The sequence below is a fragment of the Cicer arietinum genome, chromosome 2, assembly GCF_000331145.2.
Source record: "Cicer arietinum cultivar CDC Frontier isolate Library 1 chromosome 2, Cicar.CDCFrontier_v2.0, whole genome shotgun sequence".
NCBI lineage: Eukaryota > Viridiplantae > Streptophyta > Magnoliopsida > Fabales > Fabaceae > Cicer > Cicer arietinum.
Genome location: NC_021161.2, coordinates 13,638,629 through 13,660,225, shown reverse-complemented (window position 1 = coordinate 13,660,225; position 21,597 = coordinate 13,638,629). Strand labels below are relative to the sequence as shown.

Here is a 21,597-nt window from a genome sequence, read left to right as displayed (position 1 = left end):
GTTATGATTGATGAACTAAAAAACATCATTCAAAACATGCATGATTCTCATTTTAAGAAAAATAATGAATCTAAAAATCAAGAATATACTACGATTCAAAAGGAGAACGTTCTCCTTAAAACAGAAGTTGAACTTCTAAGGCCAAAAAGAAAACTAAATAATCTAAGAACGCGGTTCTCTATAAAATCCACTCTAGAGGCAACTTGACATTTAATATTTTATTTTTTATTTTGCTCCTTTTTATGAGTTAAGTTTGTGTGTGTGCATGCTATTAATTTCTATTTTCTTTAATACAATTGACATTTATTTATTTTATATTTTATGAAGATATTAAAAGTTGATTTAATAAACTGTGAACTTCTATATAAGTCATTTTTATTCATTAATATAGATATATGCATTTTTTACAACCGGATCTATACACACTTTTATTCTATCTAATGTTTATGTTTAATCGATATAAAATTATAATAATAAAATATGTAAATTTTTTATAAATATAATACATAGCACGAGTGATATTCTTATACGTGTTTAACCTCAAGAATATAATCAATTCAATCAATTCAATAATTCAATATTTTTGTATTATCTTATTGATCATGCATATCAAAGATTACAAAAATTAAATATGTGTAGTTATAGAATCTTATAGTCAATATTCTATTTCTATTTTGTCATACATTGAATTTTTCTCGATTGATAGAAATTACATCAATCGAGAACAATACAATTCAAAATCACTAAAACCGAAAAGGTTGAATCTGTGAACAAACTCATAGAATCTAAGTTAATAACATTTAACGTCAAATGCTTGTAGTAGTGACAAAACCTACAAATATGACCAATCTAAGATACACATTTTTCCGAAGTTGTAACGTTGATAACACTATAGTCATTGATTGAATATGTATCTACACTTGATCGTAGTTAATTTGAAACTCTAAATCAAATGAATACCACACAAAGACATAAAATTTAAGTATATGTGTAAACACTTATTTAATCAATAGAGAAAGAAAAAAAAACAAGTTGGAAGGGTAGTTTCAAATGAAAAGTAACCTTCAATCATCCATCTCATATGGATAGATGAAGAAGAGCCAGGAGTAACAATTTCTTTGAATTGGACTTACTTGATAAAACATCAAATACTAATAAAATTTATAAAAAAAATTACATGTTTTATCTACTCAATAAGAGTTATTAACTTGACGATTAGATTGATAAAATTTTGTGTTTACAAAGAGTTATTAAGCAGAGTACTACTCCGATGGCAGTAGCGTACTCTTAACCCTAAATCATAAACTCTACTTGTAAGACCCATAGTTTTAAATTCAAATTTATGTATTTTGGTATTGAACTCTGAGACTTTTTAGCCAAGTTATTGATATTTTGTGGGTTTAATGTCCAAATATATCTTTTGATGCCCAGATTAAAATTATTCTTCGATAAATAAATTAGATTGAGTACGGGTGAATCTTTTGTCGAAGAATAATTTATTTATGTTACGAATAATTTAATACCGGACAGTTTTGTTAAAAATATCTCGTGTTGCTGAAAATTTTATCTGTCAATTGAGTTGCGACGAAAGTAGACATTTTTATCAAAATGGTTTGAGAAGTGATGGGAGGTGATGTGGAAGTGATGATTTTTATAAATATCTAAAATATCTAGATATTTAGATATTAGTTTAGTTTAATATATATGTTGGAAAGGACAAAGGAAGGAAAAGGAAAAAAAAAAAAGGAAAAGGAAAAAGGAAGGAAAAGAAAAAGAAAGAAAACAGAAGAAAGAAAAAAGAAGAAAGAAAAAAGAAAGAAAACAGAAGAAAGAAAAAAGAAAGAAAACAAAAGAAAGAAAAAAGAAAGAAAGAAAACAAAAGAAAGAAAACAGAAAGAAAACACGAAACCTTTTTTTCCTTTCCCTGCCTCGCAATTTCTCCATCTTTCTTCCTTCTCCCTTCATTTTATTTTGCTTTATTTTGCTTTAAAAAAGAAACCCAATGCTTGGTGGGTGAGAAAAAAAAGATTTCTCAGCTTCATTCTTCTTTTCTTATTCGAAAACGAAGAAAAACGGTATTAGAGGTTTTCAAAATTGTCAAACATAAATCTCCACATTTCTTCTAGATCTAAGCTTTATTTTGCAAAGAGATAGAAGGGAAAGTTTCTCATCTTCCTACTACAGAGCTGGTGAACAAACTTTGGAAGCAACTACACGAGCAGAGATTTTATCGAAATTAATCGTGGTACCGTAATCGCTCGTTAAAGCTACCGTTGAGGTAAGGACTCCTTCCAAATTTTTAGCTTGCATATAGGATGCTATATGTGTATTTGTGGAGTTGGAATTTGGTGAAATTGATTTGTGATTTTGTGGAAAAAGAATTTAATTCATTTATGTGTGTTTTGAGAAAATTGTGTTTGAGGTCTGGTTTGTGAAAATTAATTTGGCGTGATTTATATTTGAAAATGTGGAAATTTATGGGTGATTGATGATTGAACTTGGTGTGGATTTTTTGGAATTTGAATTGATCGAATTGAATGTAAATAGTGGATTAAATTTGATGTGTGGTGGTGGAAAATATATGTTTGAGTATGCTCTGTGTTGAATTTGAAAATCATTAGTGTTAAATGGGTATTAAAAATGGGGAATCTTTTAATATCTGCATGTACTTAATGATTGTTGTGGAAAGAGTCAGAGTATGCTCATGCATTTCATAATACATGGTGACCGCGATGGTACCATGGTGATAGTGGTGACCGTGATGGGCCACGAGATGATGCCATGTGATTTGTTGGTTCATCTTATCCTTGAGGGAATTTTCGCATCGTGTAGGTTTGTGATAGACTGCACATTTTTGTAAATCGTGCTGACCCGTAATAGGTGGCACCTTGGTAAACAGTACTTGTCTGTGATAGGCAGTACATTTACGATTTACATTTCTTTTTAGTAAATCGTGCTGACCCGCGATAGGTGGCACCTCGGTAAGCAGTACTGGTCTGTGATAGGCTGTTCGTTTATGATTTACGTTTTTTAGTAAATCGTGCTGACCCGTGATAGGTGGTACCTCGATAATTAGTACTGGCATGTGATAGGCGATACGATTATGATTTACGCCCCTTCGAGGAGGGTTTTGGTTCAGATTCCGGAATTCATGCATTTTGGCATATACGCATTGCATTAGGATGTTTGGCACGCGAGTCATGTTTGATATAATGTTATGATTGCATGTGTATACTTAGTTGTTGTTGTTTTTGTGTCTTAATTGCTAAGTGTGATTGTTTTGAATTTGTTGTAAGTGTTGATTGATTGCGAAACCTTTTTGAAATGTTTCGAAACTGAATTCTGCATTTTTCTGCATTGTATTCGAATACAATGAGGTTGTAGTCGAATACAAACATCCTGTTTTTGCTACTGACTTCTGAATTGCATCTGTATTCGGCTACAAGGATGCTGTAGTCGAATACAGTTGTGCTGAATTTGCTACTAACTTCTGAAACAACACTGTATTCGAATACAAGGATGCTGTATTTGAATACGACAATGCAGTTTTGTGAAAAACTTCATTTTTTCAACTTGTTTATGCATGCTTGACATATGAAAACCCTTTCAAGGAGTATGATAAGATGAAATATTATTTTGTGCATTTAAAATTGAAATGCTATGTGATATTTGTTAATTTCGGTTGGTGACCTTTACAATTATTGTGGAAATCTGGGCTTTTCCCTCAGATGAGAACCAGGATTGTCCTACCAGGTAGTTCTCTAGAGATGGACACATAATTAGACATACATGACCGGTGCTGTGACAGAAGGATCTTGCGGGGCGCGTGGAGATCACTCGGGTTGTATAATTTTTTGTAACATGATCAGATTAGATGATTGTATAGGGGATAAATGTCCTTCTTTGGTGGGTGTATTTATTTCAATTTGGAAGACTGTACCTATACCTCATATTGTCATCTATACTTTTATTTTGATGGGTCTAGGTACCACTTTTGATGTGATGTGGGGGAGTTAAAATTCTTTGGGCAGTGCATTTGTATAGGTGTCTGCCGAGAATACCCATGAGTATGAGTTATGTCTGATAGGCCTCATAGCCCCAGTGTATTTTGATGTTTAAATACTTTGGATTTTTATTTCAAAAACTATTCCGCTACTTGTAAATATTTGTTGACTTTTGTCGTTATGATACAACTTAAATATTTTATCCAAATATATTTCTTTTTAATATTTGATATTCGATTTTTGTATTGTTTAAAAAAAAACTAAAAAAAAACGGACTGTTACACTACTCTCCCATCTCCCTCCAAACTACTAATCCGATGGCAGTAGCCTACCAGGTGCCACCATCGCGTGATTACCTGCAGCCTCCACAATTAATGTGTGGCGTTGTCTAAGCAAGGAAACTGTCATTCACGTGTTTTCCCTCTTCACTATAGCCTTCCACTGTTTGTTGGTGACCCTTCTAGATTGATTTCTAGCCTCGAATAGTGAAGAAGTTCAGCAAGGTAATGAATATGAATTTCAGAATTTTGGGATTTTAGGTTTTTGTTTTAGAATTTTGGATTAATTCATTGATTGTACTAAGGAGAAATATTTTTGAAATAGGGGAAGACTAGATTTAGTGTAAGACCCATAATTTTAAAGTATACTTTATGTATTTTAGTGTATTTTGGTATTGAAATCGGAGGCTTTTTAGCCAAAGTTATTAATATTTTGGAGTTTATATGACCAAAAAGATATTTTGATGCCGATTAGAATTACTCGTCGATGAATAAATTAAATTAGCTGCGGTGAATCTTTTACGAAGAATTTAATGCGTTACGGGTGAAATGAGAATTTAACAAATATCTAGATATTTTGAGATATTTGTTAAAAGTAATTAATATATATATATATATATATATATATATATAAATATCTATATGTATATATTTGTTTGGGGAAAAAAGAAAAGGATATAAAAAGGAAAGAAGGAAAAAGGAAGAAAAGAAAAAGAAAGGAAAGAAAGAGAAAGGAAAGAAAACAAGATTTTTCCATCTTCTTCCTCTGCCTCGCGCTCTCATCTCCCTCCTTCCTCCATTTTTCATTTTCTTTGCTTCCTTTAAGTTTAAGAACGGGGAATCTCTTAATGACTTATTTAATTAATGTTGTTTGAAAGTCGTTTCGGTAAATGAGTATTAAGAATGGGGAATCTCTTAATATGACTGTTTGCTTAACGTTTTGTTTTGAAAATCATTAAGTTAAATCGGTATTAAGAACGGGGAATCTCTTAATGACTTATTTAATTAATGTTGTTTGAAAGTCGTTTCGGTAAATGAGTATTAAGAATGGGGAATCTCTTAATATGACTGTTTGCTTAACGTTTTGTTTTGAAAATCATTAAGTTAAATCGGTATTAAGAACGGGGAATCTCTTAATGACTTATTTAATTAATGTTGTTTGAAAGTCGTTTAAGTTAAATGGGTATTAAAAATGGGGAATCTTTTAATATCTGCATTTGCTTAACGATTGTTGTGAATGGAGTCTGTGTATGCTCATGCATTTCATTTGGTAAATTGTGTCGACCCGTGATAGGTGACACCTTGGTAAACTGTACGGACCCGTGATAGGTTGTACGTTTGCGATTTATATTTTAGTAAATCGTGTTGACCCGTGATAGGTGACACCTCGGTAAACTGTACTGACCCGTGATAGGTGGTACATTTACGATTTATATTTTTGGTGAATTGTGCTGACCCGTGATAGGTGGCACCTTGGTAAATTGTACGGACCCGTGATAGGTTGTACGTTTGCGATTTATATTTTAGTAAATCGTGTTGACCCGTGATAGGTGACACCATGGTAACTGTACTGACCCGTGATAGGTGGTACATTTACGATTCCCGCTTTTTCTTTTAGTAAATCGTGTTGACCCGTGATAGGTGACACCATGGTAACTGTACTGACCCGTGATAGGTGGTACATTTACGATTCCCGCTTTTTCTTTTAGTAAATCGTGTTGACCCGTGATAGGTGACACCATGGTAACTGTACTGACCCGTGATAGGTGGTACATTTACGATTTCCGCTTTTTCTTTTAGTAAATCGTGTTGACCCGTGATAGGTGACACCATGGTAACTGTACTGACCCGTGATAGGTGGTACATTTACGATTTCCGCTTTTTCTTTTAGTAAATCGTGTTGACCCGTGATAGGTGACACCATGGTAACTGTACTGACCCGTGATAGGTGGTACATTTACGATTTCCGCTTTTTCTTTTAGTAAATCGTGTTGACCCGTGATAGGTGACACCTCGGTAAACTGTACTGACCCGTGATAGGTGGTACGTTTATGATTTACGCATTTTAGTAAATCGTGTTGACCCGTGATAGGTGGCACCTCGGTAATTGGTACTTTGGCCTGCGATAGGCGGTACAATTATGATTTACGGCCCTTCGAGGAGGGTTTTGGTTTGGAATTCTGAGTCCATGCATTTTGGCATATACGCATCGCATTAGGGTGCTTGGCACACGAGTCGTGTTTGAATCAAGTGATGATTGAGTGTTATGTATTGATTTTGTGTGTAAGTGTGATTGATTGTAAACTATTTCGAAACTCAAGTTGTCGTGGTAATTGTGTTGGAATTGCTAAGTGTTATGTATTGACTATTGTGTGTAAGTGTGATGGATTGTAAAACTATTTCGAAACCCAATTTGTCGCGGTGATTGTGTGGGAATTGCTAAGTGTTAAGATTTGGAGTTGTGTATGAATGTGATTGAATTAGTTTATGTATTTTTGGAAGGATAAGCAGGGAAATCGATTTCCCAATCGATTTGGGAATTTATAGGGGCTCAACTATTTATAAAATCGATTTCCCAGTCGATTTGGGAAGTTACAGGGGCTCAACTATTTATAAAATCGATTTCCCAATCGATTTGGCCATGCAGGAATTCAGCAAAACTGACAAAAATCGATTTGGAAATCGATTGACATTAAGTCAGGGGCTCAGCTATCCTGTCAATCGATTGCCCAATCAATTGAATTAAGCTCAGAATTCAAATTTCACTAAAAACCTTCAGGAAATCGATTTGGAAATCGATTGGCTTAATAGAAATTCTTATTTTGAGTTAGATAACAGATTGCTCAATTGATTTATCAATGTCTTGGTTAGTTATGTATTACTTGATGGATTGAGAACTTTATTTTGTTTTCATTGTTATTTGGCAAGTGTTATATGAACTTTTAGCATATGGAAAACCCTTTTAAGGTGTATGCTAGTTGAAAAGTTATTTTGTGCATTTAAAAACTTAAATGTTATGTGTTAACTGTTAATTTCGGTTGGTGACCCTTTACAACTATTGTGGAAATCTGGGCTTTGCCCTCAGATGAGAGCCAGGACGATCCTACCGGTTCGTACCCTACGGATGGGAATGTAGATGGGAATGCTTGACTGAAGCTATGTTAGGAGGATCTCACGGGGCGCGTGGAGATCACTCAGGGTGTATAGCTATAGTTTTTTGTAGAATGATCAGATTAGGATGACATAGAGGGAACATATGTCTTTCTTTTGGATTACGTTATTTTGAACTGGAAAATTGTACCTTCACTAATATTGTCAGTATGACATCTTATTTGAATGGGTTCCATGTATTATTTATTTTTGTGTAAATACTTTGGATTCATATTTTGAGAAACTTTTCCGCTGCTTGTAAATTATAATGACTCAATTATTTATCCAAAGGTATTTCCTTATTTATTTCTCTGTTCTATTTTAATTTCTTTTGAAAAAAAAAAATACACCATCGCTTTGAAAATCAGGGTATTACATGTAGCAATAGCTATTGTGAAGTAATATAAAAATCATTGTGTGTTATTCTTTTCCCTTATCTTTTTACTTTCATGCATTAGTTCTTTATGTCCTCAACCTTATAAACAAACGATTTATAAAATGCTGATAAGATTTTGATAAATAACTCAGTTTAAAATGATCAACATAGTTCAAATAATCTTTATTGTATTTTCTACCTCCTTCAATAGTACACTCAAACTACAAAACGACGCGGATTTCAAATTTCTCTAAGTTAAAATGGATTTCAAACTCACCTAGTAAAAATAAATCGAAATTTCATCTTGTTCATTTTAAAGTTTTGCACTTTTGAAAATTTATTGTGAAGCTTTTTAGAACTTGAAGAAAATAATGTTAAAGAGAGATTTTGACTTCTTTTAAGAGTTATTTTTCATTATATAAAGGTGTTTCTTCAATTATGCCAGATACAATTTATAACATGGAGAAAGATTATTAGAGGATCGTCTTATGGAATTGAACACAAATAAGCATTCACCAAATGATACAATTAAAGAATCTTAGGAATTTACTCAAAGAGCTATGCTTGTGTACTTAAAAAACATATTAATCACTTATGGATGTTATTATCATCAAAACTAATCACGAGTATTTATTCTTCAAATCAACTTTGTTCTAGCAACAAACTATTTGATTAATAAAATCTTTTAGAACAATCAACAGGCTACTCTCAATTATATCGTCTAATTAAAAAATTGAAATTCAATGAATCGCAAAACATCCTCAACGTGTCAAATTATTGTATCTGCTCAATTTGTTGTTGCTCCATCTGCCTTAAACTTTAGTCTCTACATCTAGTCCTCAACATTCATTCTAATGAGTCCTTACTCTCATCTTGCATTTGTTCGACGATTCAACTTTGGTATGAGTGTAATGAATATTTTATCTCATTTGCCAACGACACAGAGAGAAAGGAATTCTCAAATACCAAAGGACAATGTGAATTTGTACAACTGCGCCGCTTATCTATACTCCCCGCTACTTGAATGTGATAAAATTTTCAAGACAAACAAGGATGTGAGTAGCAGTTTTATTTTATTGTTTTGGATAGGCTATAAATACCATTGATATTTGAATTTTCGACATAAGCACATACTCTATTGAAATCTTTCTAAGTGTAGAAGGGACTGAACAAAGCCATTATATTGACAAGTGAACTAGGATAAATTGTCATATGTATCTATTTCTATCACTCATCTTCTCTTCGCTTATTGTTATTTAATCTAATGCATTACTATACTTGAACATTTTCAACAATTCCTAAGAAATATTTTCAAGCAAACTCAGTGTTAACCTTGAAACAGTGGCGATAATGTGACAACAAAACGTTGGAAGTCCTAAAAAGGTTCTCAAATTGAACAACCCCTTTTAACCTTAGCGTAACAAGTACATGAATCATTATGCTAGTGTTCTTCGCTGAATAAAACTTCATATAAGAATTTAGTAACATCAACAAATATGTAACTGTACAAGGCAAGCCTGGGTACATCAACAAATTCTTATCTAATGAGTTAATCCGCCACTATATAGGGTAATATGGTCAACAAATAAACAATAACAAATTACATAAGCTTTCTCCACCAATTCACCAAATCTAGAGTGCCACAGCCACCGTTTGAGACTGCTACAACCATTCGTCTCTGGCGGATATCTCTGCTAGTTGCAAGCAGCAAACTTCAATTTCAACTGTCTTAAAAGGTAATTACGTATCCTAAACTGTTGTAGCAGATGCTTTCTTTGCATGCTTCTCATCTTCAACATCCTGAAAGTTCCCATAACATGATAGATAAATCAAAATTGTACTAACCAAAAAAAAAAAGCTGCCCGCAGATAAAGTTTACTATAAAATGCTGGGGAAGACCATATATACACACACAAAAAACCCTTCTCAATCAATCAATATTACATGCTGTCTGACAATACGGAATTTTCTGCCTCTCTTCTGCGGTGGACTTGCTCCATAGTTCTTTATTTTTTTCCCCTCTATAATGTTATCTTAGTTATTGGGAAAAACCCAATTCTCCTGGGTGCTTAGAGATATAGCGAATAGAGCTTATACAACTTAAAACAATTCTCACCTTACAAACTGATTTTATTGAGTTGAATTAACCCCAAAACCTTAAAATAGTATTAAGTGTCTGTATGAGATCTACTATCCACCTGTATTATCTACACACCAAACCCAAAAGCCTTAGCCATTAGAGAGGTGTAATGCTATAAAGCTTAGGCAACCTTATCTTATAAGCTTTAAACCCAAAATCTACGATCAATTAGGGTTCTATTTACTAATAACAAAATCAGTTTTCATAGGGAACATCCTATTAGCCTTCTCTCTAACAATATTAAGGCAACTAGAGAATGATAGACAAACTGAAACCAAAAACCCAAACCAAAGTGGATCCAGATAAAAAGCACTTACAGAATTGCCAATCTTGTCAAAATCATCATCAAAGCTGCCATCACCATCATCTGTAAGATATAAAAGATAATCAATCAATAAAGGTAGAACAATGATGATAACATCATAGCATTTGCAGATCATGACAGACAAATCTGGGTTATAACTATAAAAGGCAATGTCTGACCAATGATTTCAAAATCAAGTTAATTCTCTGGAATCTTAAATATGGTATGCATTCATGCATGCTTTTAATTCTCTGGAATCTTAAATATGGTATGCATTCATGCATGCTTTTACAATGAAACTTGCTACATAATTTCAGTTACCGATCCTGAATACAAAATTCAAAATGCCATGGTAAACTGCATATTTCTGTATTTATATCTAAACAAACTTTTGAATAATATACCTGGAGCTTCATCACTGTCTTCAAGATCTCCAAGAAGAAATGTATCCAAGTCTTGCTCAGTAGCAGATGAATTAGAAGATATACTCTTCACATTCTTCCCTGTTACTTCTGCCTTTCCACTTCCTCCAGCAGTTTGTTCTACCTTAGAATCCTCACTCTGCATTGCTGCTGCTCTGAGCTCCTCCATATATTGCTTTTCATACCTGCTTGTGAGTGATATCATAAATATTGAATGAGGCTACGTTAAAAATGCTACAACATTATTGATTATATATGTAACTCAAATTATTTACATCCCAATTCCCAACTACCTCATGAAAATGTTTCATCTGGGGTTAAAGCCTTATAATAATACAATCAGCTTATCTTGTTCACACTTTTACCTTATTTACGACTATCCTTAACCTCTATTAAATTCAGGTTAAATTCATCTGTTAGTCCCTATAGTTTCAATGAATTTTTTTAAGTCTTCATTGTTTAAAATGGTTTAATTCTATCCTTATAGATTTAAAATTTTGTAATTAGATTATTGCATATTAACATTGTTAAATTGTCTAAGGTGGGCTACACAAATTTTCATGCTGCAACTAGTGTTTAAACAGGGAAAATTTGTATCTAAACACGGTAACATAACCTGCATCATTACCAACTCTACAAAGATGTTAATTTTCTCACAACCTTTATGTACCAACTCTCCAAAAACATGAAAAAACAGAGACAAACAGAATCTGTATCTTTACCAGCATTCTTCACCTCTCTGCAACTAAGAAAATTGCCCCAAGTCTCCCTCCCTTTTCATTGTTAAGACTAAACACACCACGTACTAGTGTACTACCGATAACGATTACGCACAACTTGCAATATCAATCACTGCAAATTTGCCCAGCTACCATCATAAACAGTGTCGTGGAACACAGCAAACCCATCAGCATGTGAGACTTCTGCTCCATGAGATAACCTTCACCACCATCACATCCAGCAAAGGCCACCACCAGACAGTTGCAACCGGAACTCTGAAGAGCTCCCACCCTGATCGCTCCACCTAATTTCGCAGTCTCAACAACCAAGACCTCCAAGAGGTCAACAACCTAATATGGGCCGCCAGAGACAGGTTTTGAAATTGAATATTTTAGTCATGCATTGGTATGAGCAAATGCAGATTGGGTAACAGGGTTATGGATGTGTTTGTGTCACCATTGCATATTTTTTGAATGATAGAAAGGAAGAAAGGTGGGGGCAATTTTTTTTTTTTTTTTTTAAAAAAAAAAAAAAAAAAAGGGGGGGGGGGGGGGGGAGGTGTTGTGATTCTGCATTTGCAGAATCATGAACAATGGAGAAAGTTGGGTCCTAGGAGAGCCAATGCCATGTCACAAATACTACCAGATAAATAGCATCGTTAGTGTGGGAGGATATAAGTACCAAATTTTAAATCTATAAGGATTTAATTAAATGGTTGTAAACTAAAGGAACTTGATTAGAAATTCAATAAAACTATAGGAGCAACTGATTAATTTAACCTTAAATTTAATTTAGTTGCATCACAGGAAGAAGTCTTATTTAGTTAGCACTATAATCTGTCTACATTAGGGTCTTTGTCAAATACTTGTGTAGTCAGATTTGATACCAGAAATTCTTGTTTTCTTCCTAAAAAATTTCCTAGTGTCTTCTAACTTACAAAGCCAGCAAATCTAGACATAAGCCAGAATTATCAACTGATAAGACTAATAGCCCTAAGCCTACTATTAGAAATGTATATCAGAGGGGAAATAGGAGAGTTTGGTTGAAAACTTCCTAATGTAACACATGTCTAAAAGTTAGTTAGGCAGTTAGTGGTTGAAAACTTCCTAATGTAACATGTGTCTAAAAGTTAGTTAGGCAGTTAGGGAATAAATGAACTATAAGAAGGAATAGCTGTTAGAAGTTGAGGCAGTTTTGGGTGTTAACAGAATTTCTGGTTGTGGAACCAGCAAGGTCGTGGGACCTATTGTAACCATTCTTCTTCTATTCAATTCAATAAAATTCTTTTTGTTCTTCCTAGCAGAATCACTCTGATTCTGATTAGGTTGACTGATTCATTGTTCAATTCCCTTTCTTTGTTAATTCCAGTGGTTGTATCACTGGTATCAGAGCACCGTTTCTGGTGCCTGAGGGAGTGGATCCACCACCAACCAATCGCTGCCGCAATCGTCTATGGTCTCTACCAGAAGAATGGCACGAAACGATGAGAGTTGGACTCAAGAGATGGAGGAGCTGAAGCAAGATCGCGAGAGAATGAGATTGCGATTGGAGCTTAACGAAGCTCGAATGCAGAAAACCGAAGAGCTGTTATCGGCGATAGCCAACAAATTGGGGATAAACGGAAATGGACACTCGCGGGAGGGTGGAAGCGAAAGTGAGAATGAAGGAGAGAGTCATCAGCGGAGTCTGAATCCAAATTGTTGGAGAAGATTGGAAATCCCTATTTTTTTTGGGGACGACGCGTACGGGTGGATCCAAAAATTGGAGCGGTACTTTGCAATTAGAGGCGTGACAGCAGAGGAGAAGATGCAAGCCACAATCATTTCCTTGGAGGGCAAAGCTCTTAGTTGGTATCAATGGTGGGAAGGTTGCAACCCTAATCCAACTTGCTGAAGTGAAATTGTATGATTTGGCTACTCTGTCAGAATTAATTCAAAAAGCTATATTAGTGGAACAGAAGAATCTGGTGTTATTAAAGAAGAATAGTGGAACATAATCTAGATCCTATAGCTCATATAAACCAAATTCTTATAGTAAGATGGTGACCCTGGAACCCCAGACTGCAGTAAATAAACAGAGAGAGGGCTCTTCCATGGGCAGTGTGAATAATACCATCAGACCAAACTTAGATGCGGAAAGTTCTAGAACAAGAGGAGATTATAAAAAACTGTCCAGTGTTGAGATGAAAGAAAAAAGAGAAAAAGGGTTGTGCTTTAGATGTGATGAACCCTTCAGTAGAGAACATGTGTGCAAAAATAAACAGCTGAGGATGTTGCTTTTAGCTGAAGAGGAAGATGAAGAACCAGAAAATAAGACTTGAGTCAGGTGGACTCTTCCAACTCATTACAGTTATCCATGTATTCCATGACTGGGTTGACATCTACTAAGTCTTGGAAGGTGAGGGGAAACATAGAAGAGATACCTGTAGTCATTCTCATTGACTGTGGAGCTTCCCACAACTTTATTTCCAAGCAGTTAGTGGAGAGGTTACAACTACAAGTAGCAGAAACTCCAGTGTATATGGTTGAAGTGGGAGATGGACATAAAGTAAAGGGCAAAGGGAAATGTGCGAAGCTAAAATTCTGCATGCAAAAATTAGAGGTAATTCAAGATTTCTATCTTTTCAGTTTGAAAGGAGTAGACTTAGTTCTTGGGCTAGATTGGTTGGCTGGGTTGGGAGAGGTGAAGGCAGATTTTGGTAAGATGGAGTTGACCGTGAAAAAAGGGAATTCAGTGATCACTATCGCAGGGGATCCAGCTTTGACCAAAACTGAACTATCTTATGGTGCCCTTATGCAAGTATTGTTGAAGGAGGGTGAAGGATTATTGTTGCAGTGTGATAATGATCAAGGCAGGCGGCAGCAACAACACCAAATTCCAGAGATGATTGAGGAAATACTACAGCAGTTTCAGGAAGTTTTTCAGAATCCTCAAGGGCTACCTCCCTCTAGAAGGCATGATCACGCCATCCATCTGAAAGAAGGTACTGAAATTCCAAACTTAAGGCCTTACAAATGTCCACACTACCAGAAAACTGAAATAGAGAAGTTAGTATTGGAAATGCTCGACGCTGGAGTGATTAGACCGAGTATAAGTCCCTATTCTAGTCCTATCCTTTTAGTGAAAAAGAAGGATGGAGGTTGGAGATTTTGTGTAGACTATAGGGCTCTTAACAAAATTACCATTCCTAACAAATTCCCCATTCCTATTATTGAAGAGTTATTAGATGAATTAGGGGGGGCACAGGTGTTTTCTAAGTTGGATCTCAAATCAGGGTATCACCAAATCAGGATGAAAACAGAGGATGTTGAAAAAACAGCATTTAGGACTCATGAGGGACACTATGAGTTCCTTGTAATGCCCTTTGGATTAACTAATGCTCCATCTACTTTTCAAGCCTTGATGAATGACATCCTAAAACCTTATTTGAGAAAATTCACATTGGTGTTCTTTGATGACATACTAGTCTACAGCACTGATATGAAGGCTCATGCACAACATTTGCAACTAGTTCTGGACATATTGAAACAGAATGATCTAAAAGCCAATCTAAAAAAATGTAGTTTTGGGCAGTCCAGTTTAGAATACTTGGGCCATATCATCTCAGGAGAAGGAGTGGCAGCTGATAATTCCAAGGTTGAAGATATGAAGTCTTGGCCTACACCTACCAACATCAAAAGCCTAAGGGGTTTCTTAGGGCTGACTGGTTACTACAGAAGATTTGTGCAAAACTATGGTAGAAAAGCCAAACCGCTCACTGATTTACTAAAAAAAGATGCATTTGTTTGGTCACCTGAAGCTAGTTATGCTTTTGAGGAATTGAAGACTGCTATGGTGAACTTACCTATGCTGGCTGTACCTGATTTCAATAAGCAATTTATAATTGAAACAGATGCTTCCAGCAAGGGGTTGGGAGCTGTACTAATGCAAGAAGGGTGACCTCTAGCTTTTTGGTGTAAAGGATTGTCTACTAGATCTCAACAAAAGTCCGTGTATGAAAGAGAATTAATGGCGCTGGTTCAAGCCATTCAGAAGTGGAGACACTATTTGATGGGAAGACACTTCATTGTAAAGACAGACCAGAAAAGTCTTAAGTTTCTCACTGAGCAGAGATTATTTTCAGATGAACAATTCAAATGGGCAGTCAAGCTTATAGGGTTAGATTTTGAAATTCAGTACAAGCCAGGGGCTGAAAATTCGGCGGCAGATGCTCTTTCAAGAAAGATGATGTATTCAGTGATTTCAGTTTTATCTGTGGATGAAAAAGATACTTGGATTCAGGAATTACAACAAGAATCTAAGTGGATGCAAATGATGCAAGATCTGATCATTAACCCTACGGCACATCAGAACTTTGAGTTGAGAAAAGGAGTGCTTTATTACAAAGGACGACTAGTTCTTTCTAGGCTGTCTAACAGAATCCCTATTATCATTGCTGAATGCCATGAAACACCTATGGGAGGCCACTCTGGATACTTCAGAACTTACAAAAAAGTTGCTACATTTCTGTACTGGGAAGGCATGAGGGCAGATATTAAGAGCTTTGTTGATAAGTGTGAAGTTTGCCACAGAAATAAGTACTCGACACTCACTCCTGCAGGATTATTACAACCGCTCCCTATTCCTCAGCAAGTTTGGATGGATATTTCATTAGACTTTATTGGTGGATTACCTAAAGTTAGAGGAAGGGATACCATTCTAGTAGTGGTAGATAGGCTCACTAAGTATGCCCATTTTTTTGCTTTGGGACATCCTTACTCAGCCAAGGATGTAGCTGCGGTGTTTGTGAGAGAAATAGTGAAGCTGCATGGGTTTCCAACCACCATTGTTTCTGACAGAGACCCCTTGTTCTTGAGCCATTTCTGGAAAGAGTTGTTCAAGCTGGCTGGAACTCAATTAAAAATGAGTACTTCCTATCATCCTCAGTCAGATGGGCAAACTGAGGTAACAAATAGATGTCTAGAAACTTATCTGCGATGCTTTGTAGGTCCTAAGCCTAAGAAGTGGTTAGATGGGTTGCACTGGGCAGAATTTTGGTTTAATTCCAATTACAATAGTTCAGCTGGGATGACTCCTTTTCGTGCCTTATATGGTAGAGACCCTCCTAGTTTACTAAAGGCTGGAGCTATACCTTCTAAAGTAGAAGAAGTCAACAGATTAATGTTTCAGAGGGATGCTATTCTTGAAGAATTGAAGTTGAACTTGACTAAAGCCCAAAACCAAATGAAACAGAATGCAGACAAGCACAGAAGGGTTGTTGAATTTCAGATAGATGATTGGGTCTATCTCAAATTACAGCCCTATAAGTTCAAATCGTTGGCCAATAGACCTTATGCTAAGTTGTCCCCCCGCTTCTATGGCCCTTATCAAATTAGTAGCAAGATTGGCCCAGTGGCTTACAAATTAATCCTCCCTAGTCATGCTAAAATTCACCCGGTCTTTCATGTATCTTTGTTGAAGAAAGCATTGAAGCCACACCAGCAGCCTCAACCACTTCCACCTATGTTAAATGAAGAATTAGAGTTGGAAGTGACCCCAGAAGCCATATTGGATAGCAGAGAGGACAAGCAGGGTTACTTAGAGGTGCTAGTTAAATGGAAAGATCTTCCTCAGCATGAGTGTACCTGGGAATTGGCAGCAAACATTCAAGACAATTTTCCTGATTTCCAACTTGAGGACAAGTTAGTTCTTTTAGGGGGGGGTAGTGATAAGACTAATAGCCCTAAGCCTACTATTAGAAATGTATATCAGAGGGGAAATAGGAGAGTTTGGTTGAAAACTTCCTAATGTAACACATGTCTAAAAGTTAGTTAGGCAGTTAGTGGTTGAAAACTTCCTAATGTAACATGTGTCTAAAAGTTAGTTAGGCAGTTAGGGAATAAATGAACTATAAGAAGGAATAGCTGTTAGAAGTTGAGGCAGTTTTGGGTGTTAACAGAATTTCTGGTTGTGGAACCAGCAAGGTCGTGGGACCTATTGTAACCATTCTTCTTCTATTCAATTCAATAAAATTCTTTTTGTTCTTCCTAGCAGAATCACTCTGATTCTGATTAGGTTGACTGATTCATTGTTCAATTCCCTTTCTTTGTTAATTCCAGTGGTTGTATCATCAACTTGGCCTATTAAGACCAAATTGTAATTATCAAAAAATGATATAAAACCCATTTTGAATAAATTTCTGAAGAACAGCTTGTGGAAAAGAAGTATTAAAAAAATCTAAGTATCTAACAATAACTTTGAGTTTTTTATACAACTCATAAGTTGAAATTAACTTCTACACCTCAATTTTTTTCAAAAGCTCTCTCATTTAACTTCTCCACAAACATCATTGAGTTTATAAGGAAGTTTGTGCAAGTGTAGAACCATGAACTTATTTTAATGAAGTTTACATAAGCTAGAAACTAATTCAAATTGCCTATATCTGGAATCCTTAGTTTAGACAAGAATACATTATATGTGCATTTACATACAAAAATAACATAAGATAAAACAGAATATGATTAAAATGAAGTTATTCCACCACATTTTCTTTACCTACATACAAAATTTAACATATATGCTACTTACGGAGCCACATGAGTGTTGACAAGTGTGAAATATATCTTCCAAAAGTGTCTTTCTTTCATAGCACGTGGGCATAGTTCATATCTCAACCTAGAAATTTCCTGTAAATAAATAAAAATTAAAGTAGAAAAACAATTTTATAGATGCACCTTGCATTTACAAATGCATACATTTCTTATTCAAGTTTTAATTCATGCATTATATTATATATATATATAGAGAGAGAGAGAGAGAGAGAGAGAATAGATTGACCATGAATGACAACAAACAAGAATACAACATCAACAACAATACAATTAAAGAATGAGTAAAAGGACACGGAAATAAGCCCTCAAAAGACCAGGTAAATACATACATTTGTTGATCATGCATCATTATATGTGAAGTATGCATTATAAAGCCAATACTAGGGTGGACCAGCATATAAGGTCGTCCACCATAGACCGGGGCTCTTTTACTATTTTTTATTCCTTTAAAGTCATTTAAATTTTTATACTCATTTTTTCCTCTCCTCTTGCTTCCCCCCAACAAAAAGACCTCTCTCCCCTTCCCTATCGCCCCCTTCAACTATTCTTTGCTTTCTCCAATTGGAGAGTATTGATGCCCCCGAAACCAGTTCTATATCCCTCTCCACATTACTATTTTTTCACTCATTCTTCCCCTGCTTCTACTCTAGTTATATATTTGCATATGACCATGGAGATGGGAGCCAAAACTGGAGGCTGGATTCTCGTGAACTCACAATTGTCAAGCTCAGTTATGTCGCTGCCACTTTCAACTTTCCAATGCATCAGTCTTGGATGATTACAAGCTAAATCCAACATAGGGGAAGAGGGGATGAAGGAAAATTATAAAAGACTAATAATAGTATTGAAGAGATTTAATAGATGGAAAATGGAGAGAAACAAAAACAATAGAGAAAGATCCCTCAGAATGCCAAGTATCATCTAAGGGGAGGGCATAGCATGAAAATCAAAATGGGTTCCTCAACTTCCATTTTTTTCTCAGAAGAATGGAGCCTGGCACCTGCACTTTGATTTTAAACCATGAATGAAAACCCACAGTCGTCCCTGTCAGATTACTAAAATTTTCCATCATTGGGGAAATACTTTCTACTAACAAACAGCGCTGCTACTCTCAAATTGGAGGAAATAGAAACTTCTCTTTGAATCGTTGAAAAACAAATGCAGTGTTTTGAAACTCCATCTTCTCTGCTAGCAGTGGCTTGCAGATATGAAGACAGTCACACTACGGCAACACAAATTAACAACCCTATAAATCAAGAACTCAACTCCAGTGTTGCTAATCACATATTGCAGGAAATTGTATTTTGTTAAAATTTGGTTCCACTACAAAGCTATAGCTTTACTATAGCAGCTATTTTACAACCCTTCGTACTAAATTATATATAGTGAAACAATAGTGATTTGTTCCATTTAGTCACACCCCTATTTGACAACACTACTCACAACCAAATTTTGACCTCACCTTACTAAAGTAACCATGTGAAGTGAAATGCATTATAAAATAATCACAATAGATAATACATATGATAACACAAATGCAAAATAATAACAAAATGTAAAAAATATAATCAGAATTCACCTTAACAGTAGTTAAAACAAGATTGGCATGCTTCTCTTGAAACTCATTGAGATCCTTCCGAACATTAGAGCCCGAAGTGGGCACATCAGAAGCCTCAGATTCATTTTCATCTACATTCCATATCACACACTCAACCAACCACGACAATTAAAACAAATTATTTTAATAAAAAAAGGTTTTAAATCAAAAACTTGAAAAATTGACAAGTAAAAGAATCTGAAAAACAAAACATCTAGTAAGTATTAAATAACTATATTTTGACTCTTCATTACAGCAAAAAAGTGATATTTATGATAACAATTAAATAAAAATGCAGGAAATGAAAAGTTGAAAACGACAAAAAGATCGGAAAATACCAGAATTGACAGGAAAGTTTTTGAAGGTGGTGGAAGTGAGGCCTTTAACGAAGGATCTAAGATCGTCAGTGACGCCAAATTTCTCGAGCTCCTCTTCCTGTGGAACGGAGGGAAGTGCGGTGGAAGTGGCAGTTGCTGATGCCGCGGCGGCAATTGCGGATAATTGAGGAGGAATGGAGATTGTATCGGAGAAGGACTTGATCTGATCAGCCTGACGGAGAGCAGCGGTTTTGATCTCTTCTGCTTTTTTGGAAGCCTCGGCGGCGAGTTCTTTTGATTTCTTTGCGGTTTCGGAGACGAGATCGGCGATCCTTGCAGTGGCGGAGGAACTGCTTAGAGATTGAGATTTCTTCGCTGCTTCTTCGGCGAATGTCTTGGCTCTCTTCCAGAAGTCCTCCATTGGTAGCTGAGTGACTGAAAAAGAAGGGGGAGAGAGGTTGAAGATGAAAGGAGGAAAAAATGATAAGAGGGGACTATTGTTTGAAGAGGATACGACGACGTATCATAGCAGACGTAGGAGCGAACATGTGTTTATCTTTAATTTCTTTCTCTTATTTATATATATATATATAAGGTGTATATACTATACTTTAGGGATGGCAACGGGGCGGGACGTCGACGGTTTTAAGCATTACCAACCCCGCACCCGCAACTCCAATACCGCTCCCGCACCCGCAACTCCAATACCGCCCCTGCACCCGCACGTGTCGGGGGTGACTTTTTAACATCCATCCCCGCACTGCATCCGCCTCCACTCCAAAATTTGGAATTTTTTTATTCATAACATAAAAAATCAATAATTTGACTAAATAGTAACATTCAACATAAATTCTAAAATTACAATAATCAAAATAATAAAATCACAATATCTTCAAATTTGTTTAAGTTTACTACAAGTCACAATATTTTGATCAACAAAAGTTCAATTCGAACAAAAGTTCTAAATATTCAAAGTTCAAACGAACTAATCAATCAAAACAGTAAAAAGTTCCAAATCATCAAAACATAAAGGTTCTAAATAAGCATTTTATAATGATCATCTTCATTTTCAAGGCGGGAATTGGAAAGTAAAGTAACACCACTGATCAACAATTCACCTATATTAAAAAATAAAAGTTAAATATTAACATTTAACATGACAAATTTAAATCAAACAATGTAAAGAATAGAATACCTTCATCGTCAGACTCTATTTCATTGAATAAAATAGCATTTTCATTATCCACTTTAGAATTTGAATCACCTATCAATATCAACATAGTACAATATAAACAACAATAATTTAAGATATACAAAATTATTAGCTATTTCAAATATATTAAAATTTAAATGAATAATTTAAAACAAATACCAGTCTTTTCAGCACTCCATAACCAACTTCTAGCACACATCAAGGCCTCTAAAGTAGTCCAATGAAGTCGGCTTCGATGAAGGCTTAAGATATGTCCGCCGGTACTGAATGTAGATTCAGAAGCTACAGTAGAAACATGAATTGCCAATACATCATTTGCAATGGTTTGAAATGTTGGATATTTAACACCATTCAACTTCCACCACAACAAAATATCAAAATCAGGACTTCTTGGCAAAACTTTCTCCTCTAAATAAACATCCAACTATGTTTTGACAAACAAAGTTCTAGCTCTTTTTTTTTTTTTTTTTTTTTTTTTTTTTTTTT

At 35.2% G+C, this 21,597-nt stretch overlaps 2 protein-coding genes across 2 annotated transcripts in view; both read right to left on the bottom strand.

The window, feature by feature from the left end:
* Positions 1-9,174: 9,174 nt before the first annotated feature.
* Positions 9,175-20,457, bottom strand: LOC101511284 (uncharacterized). Its single transcript, XM_004490203.4, has 6 exons — positions 19,920-20,457; positions 19,564-19,673; positions 17,962-18,059; positions 10,657-10,859; positions 10,266-10,315; positions 9,175-9,608 (listed from the first exon to the last, which is right to left on the bottom strand). The coding sequence occupies exons 1-6, from the start codon at positions 20,317-20,319 to the stop codon at positions 9,558-9,560; spliced, it is 912 nt and encodes a 303-aa protein (XP_004490260.1). The 5' UTR covers positions 20,320-20,457; the 3' UTR covers positions 9,175-9,557.
* A 476-nt stretch (positions 20,458-20,933) lies between these two features.
* The window catches only part of LOC140919355 (zinc finger BED domain-containing protein DAYSLEEPER-like), a 905-nt gene continuing 241 nt past the window's right edge, over positions 20,934-21,597 (bottom strand). The window contains exons 2-4 of the mRNA XM_073365362.1: positions 21,271-21,535; positions 21,094-21,162; positions 20,934-21,016 (exon numbers count right to left, since the gene is read on the bottom strand). Coding sequence (XP_073221463.1) covers positions 20,934-21,016; positions 21,094-21,162; positions 21,271-21,535 — 417 coding nt within the window. The remainder of the gene's footprint in view (positions 21,017-21,093; positions 21,163-21,270; positions 21,536-21,597) is intronic.

Excerpts from the sequence above, each read along its gene's own strand:
- LOC101511284 (XM_004490203.4), bottom strand. The coding sequence starts at position 20,319 with ATGGAGGACTTCTGGAAGAGAGCCAAGACATTCGCCGAAGAAGCAGCG. Across the intron at positions 18,060-19,563 it reads TTGTTTTAACTACTGTTAAG|GAAATTTCTAGGTTGAGATA; the intron begins GTGAATTCTGAT and ends ATTTATTTACAG. Across the intron at positions 9,609-10,265 it reads TTGACAAGATTGGCAATTCT|GATGTTGAAGATGAGAAGCA; the intron begins GTAAGTGCTTTT and ends GGGAACTTTCAG.